Source organism: Vitis riparia, chromosome 1, assembly GCF_004353265.1.
Source record: "Vitis riparia cultivar Riparia Gloire de Montpellier isolate 1030 chromosome 1, EGFV_Vit.rip_1.0, whole genome shotgun sequence".
Lineage (NCBI taxonomy): Eukaryota > Viridiplantae > Streptophyta > Magnoliopsida > Vitales > Vitaceae > Vitis > Vitis riparia.
Genome location: NC_048431.1, coordinates 6,319,532 through 6,323,838, shown reverse-complemented (window position 1 = coordinate 6,323,838; position 4,307 = coordinate 6,319,532). Strand labels below are relative to the sequence as shown.

The 4,307-nt window shown below is 41.7% G+C and overlaps 1 protein-coding gene across 1 annotated transcript; it reads right to left on the bottom strand.

The window, feature by feature from the left end:
• On the bottom strand, positions 1 to 2,716 carry LOC117924452 (zinc finger protein SHOOT GRAVITROPISM 5). The gene is made up of 3 exons (XM_034843058.1): positions 2,338 to 2,716; positions 1,818 to 2,217; positions 1 to 998 (listed from the first exon to the last, which is right to left on the bottom strand). Exons 1-3 carry the CDS (start codon positions 2,450 to 2,452, stop codon positions 236 to 238), a joined length of 1,278 nt encoding a protein of 425 aa, XP_034698949.1. The 5' UTR covers positions 2,453 to 2,716; the 3' UTR covers positions 1 to 235.
• Between the last annotated feature and the right edge of the window lie 1,591 nt (positions 2,717 to 4,307).

Genomic DNA, 4,307 nt, shown 5'->3' with positions numbered 1-4,307 from the left:
TAAAGCCAAACCATGATGGTCTTCTATCTTTCCATTAAACAATAAAGAAATATCGGATGAACACAAAAGAACTGGTTAAAACACTCATTCGATCAACATCACACCATTTGGTCAAACAGCCATTTGATATAAGGAGATAAAAGAAAACAGCCACAAATTAACAAGGGTATCCATAGGGATTGGGTGTAAAAAGAGAGAAATTTTTGTGGAAGATTACTCCACCATCAGTTTGTTATTACTCTCCTTCCCCTTCTGTTAGGGCCGAAGACATGTAACTCATAGCCAGTGAAGTCTCATCCGACGGTGCTCCGGCTGCTGTTGCTTGGAACTGGTGCTTGCAAGCATGACAAGTGATTTGCAGAATGGTGGAGCTCACTTTCTTTATAGCCTGCTCTTTCAAAATCTGGGCCTTTTCCAGTTCGGCTTGTGCCTGTTGCCTGATTCTCCTCGCATTGGCAAACTCCAGCTCCGCTAATTCAATTTGCCGCTTTGCTTCTCGTCTGGCCTCTTCAGCAGAGGCCTTTTCGGCCATAGCCAACTTTAGCTGCTCACTAGCCAGTTCCTTCAACCTTGACGCCGCCAATGCTGGTTCTGCAGTATTCATTTCCCTTGGAGAGCTCCTACTTGCATCACCGCTGGCGCATCTGGGTTCATTCATCTCGCCGCTGTTGCATGACCCGATAGAGAGCTTCAAATGAGTGGCATGATTCTCATCTGAATTTCGCGAGGAGTACGTGTTCGGGGATGGTAGGAGCCGAAGCTCAAGATTGTGCTGCAGATCAGAAGGAGAAGGATTATTCCGCTCCAAGCATAAGAAGACGGTTTCAGCTGGTTTGGGCAGTGTGAGTCCTGGCAACTGGACTCTACTGAAATTGTTATCGCTGGAGGGGCTGGTGCTCGAAGCCGTTCTAGACGAGCAGGCCGGCTGCAATGTTTGTAATTCAGGCCGGACTTGTCGGACAGCGCAAGCGTCTTGGTGCTCGATGAAACTCTCTACTCTGAAAGGACAAAGAAGTGATGGAATGATTCACAGCTCAAAGTGATTAGATTATATTAGACGGAGGAGCTGTTAATCTTTGTCTTTAATAACCAAAGACGAGTATTACAACCAAGTCAAAGAAGCAATCAAACCTTCTTCATGTAGGGTTACCAAGAAACAAGCAATAAAAAATTGATTAAGCATCTGAGGACACTAGCTTAAGACTGTAGGTTATTACAACAATATTAAACAAATAGGCAAAAAGAAATCAAATGGGGTAAGTGCATACATGAATATTTAGTGTTCTGGGAATTTGGTTTTTATTTAGCCAATGGAAACTGTCATCGAGACTAGACATACGCTGTCCTTAAACTTCCATTGGCTGCACTAGATCACAAAAGAAGGCTAAGGTGAGGTCATGTACGGCTTGAACTAGTTCTTGGGTTTAGAATAATTGCATTTTATTTATATCTTCACACAAAAAGTTTTAGAATTCATATGTAAGGGTCATGAGAATACCAACAGGAACAAGAAACATGACAATTGAAAAGGCTTGTTGAAAAAAAATCAGATTTCTTTGTCTTTTCAATAAGCTCTTTTTCCAGCTTATCCAAAAAGAAAAAGGAAAAGCTTTTGCCTTGGCGAATTTTAGGGTTTTAATGAAGGAAGATAGCGGAAAGCATAGCAATTTAAGCAATAAAACCTTGTGGCCTGAACATGCAAGTTTTTGAATAAAGGGTAGAGACTAGAGAATCTCGCCAACCAGGAGAGACAAAAATAAATTCATTAATTAATCAAAACAAGAATTGATTTTGAGGATTGAGAGAAAGGAAAGAACCTGGAAAAAACACGACCGCAGTCGCAGGAGTGGCCTCTGGTACCACAGGTCTTGAGGTGCGCCTTGTAATCAGATTGAACAGCATAGCCTTTGGAGCACTTCTCACAGACCCACTGTTTGTGATTGCTGTGCTTCCGTCTGAAATGTTTTTTGATGCCGACCAGATCGCCAAGAGCGTGTAAGGGGTCATGGTGCAAGCAGCTAGGCTCCGGGCACACGAACACCCGCTTCTTAACCTCCTGTGTCTCCCTCTTCAACAATTTCCAGGGCACCTTGTGCCGTCGCCGGTGCATCTGAAGGTTCTGGTCTCTCTGAAACCCTTGGTTGCAGATCTCACACACATACCGGTCCGATTCCAGTAAGGTCTTGGGGGAGAGAGACACAACCTCCGCATCTGGATCTATATACAACAATAATAACAAAAATTGAAATTCACTCTGAAAAGGAAAAACCCCAGTAAAAGAAAGGCGAAAACAAAGAGTGAAAAAATTTAGGAAGACAAGCATATGGCTTTTTTTACCTGGAGTCCCAGCCGGTCTCCTTTTCCTTTTATTACAAACACCATTCTCTAAGGAAGTAAATGCATCGGAAGAAGAAGATGGGGCAGTGGAGGCAGCAGCAGTGTTTTCCAACATGGGTGAATTCTAGCGTTTTGATGAATAATATCTGGGTTGAAGCAACAAAATCGAAATCCCTGCCTGTACAGCTGTTGAAGTTTGGAGTAGTTTCTTTCAGCTTTACTGATCACAGAAGCGAATGGAGAGACAGAGAGAGAGAGAGAAATAGAGAGAGAGAGGGGGGTGGGGGAGAGAAGATGAAGAAAAGAAGCTCTTGCTTTCTGCCATCAGCTTTCTTTAAGCTTTAGGCTTTTAAGCTTTTAGCTTTTTCCATGAGCTTTCTTTCTTTGTTTCATTGACCCCCACCATGAGCAGGTAAGGTTGAGAGGCGTCTTCTTTATAAAGCTCTCTCTCTTATTGTAGTGTGGGTTTAGGGTGGGGGGTGGGGGTGGGGGTGGGGGTGTGGGGTCATCAGGGCTGACCCAATCACATTTGCTTCAAACTTTGAGCCCACCCCACACACCCACACACAGGCATTTGGACAGAAACAAAAAAACATCCCCCCATAAGAAAACAAACAGTCATTATTCATCACACTGTAATTTGCATGAATAAATGCAGGCCCAGAATCCCCCCCCGTTCCACGTGAGTTCCCCCTTCACCCTCACGTGACCTCCTCCCCACCCACCCCTCTCTCACTCTCAAGTAAAAAGGTAACTGGTAAAAAAAAAGAAAGCGAAAAAAAAGGTCGAATTTGAGCTTCATTGACCAAACTACCTACATTATAAGGACATGTGATCTCTAAAACCCTGATTAATTGTTCTTTCTCTGAAGCAGCTTTCCCAAAAGTTGAAGTGAAGCGCGATTAGTCACTTGTCACCCTGACTTTAATCATTTCCTCAAGTTTTTCCTCCTATTTCTCCATCCTCACATGCCATTCCTCACATTACACAGTTCGTTGCAATTTTCCCTTTTTCTTCTTTCCCATCTTTTTTATTCACTGGGGATTCCCATTCTGTGGGCTTGCTTCTGATTTTAATCCATTCCCAGATTCCGTTCTGCCCTTTTTTCATTTATGTAAACCTTCCGGAAATTCGATGTGTTTAACTCTTAAGTGGGCTGGAGATATTAAGATTGAAAAAAGCTGACTCATTTAATGACATGCAGGAAAAGCTGAGCCAAATAATTGTAAAGTCGAAATCCATGCCTTGTCTAAATTTGGCCATAAATTCAAGACAGCCCAGAATTTGAAGAATTTAAAAACCCCTCCTCTTGTAATAATCTTTTTCATATCCGTTCCTTACAAATATATGTTTCTGTGAAAGATTTGCAAACATAAAAGTAAAGCAAATTTTTGTTGGTCTAGACTCTAGAGAAGCACTGGGTAGAGCACTTTTGAGAGCACCAACGTCCAATAATAATAGTTTCGCCTCGACCAAAGTCAAAACCGTAAACAAAAGAGGGATTCTTTTTAAAGTAATGCTCATGGGGAAATTTTAATTTATGGGTTTGTCTTTACACCCAACGTCACACGCATTTCAACTGTTACAAAAAGTCTCATTAATTTTGAGACGGTTCACTCCTATGTCAGAAGTTTTTACATGGGTAAAAACTTTTTCACGACCGCCTCAATAAAATTTACATTGTAGCAATTTTCAAAAAGATTAAAAAAAAAAAAAAAAAGTTGCGGCGCCCACATCGCTGTGAAAATTGTTTCTTATTAAGGTTGTTTTAAGTACGAGGACAATTCAAAACATCACTAACATAAAAATCGACAGTCTCAGGACATGTATACACTGTTCACATTTCTAACCCTCTGCAAATATGTTCATGTAAATAGCGTACGTAAGATTGAGTTATGGACGATAAAGTGGCGAGCCATAAAGAGGGGATTGAAAGCTAAGGGATACGAACAAATCCAACCAGATATTGT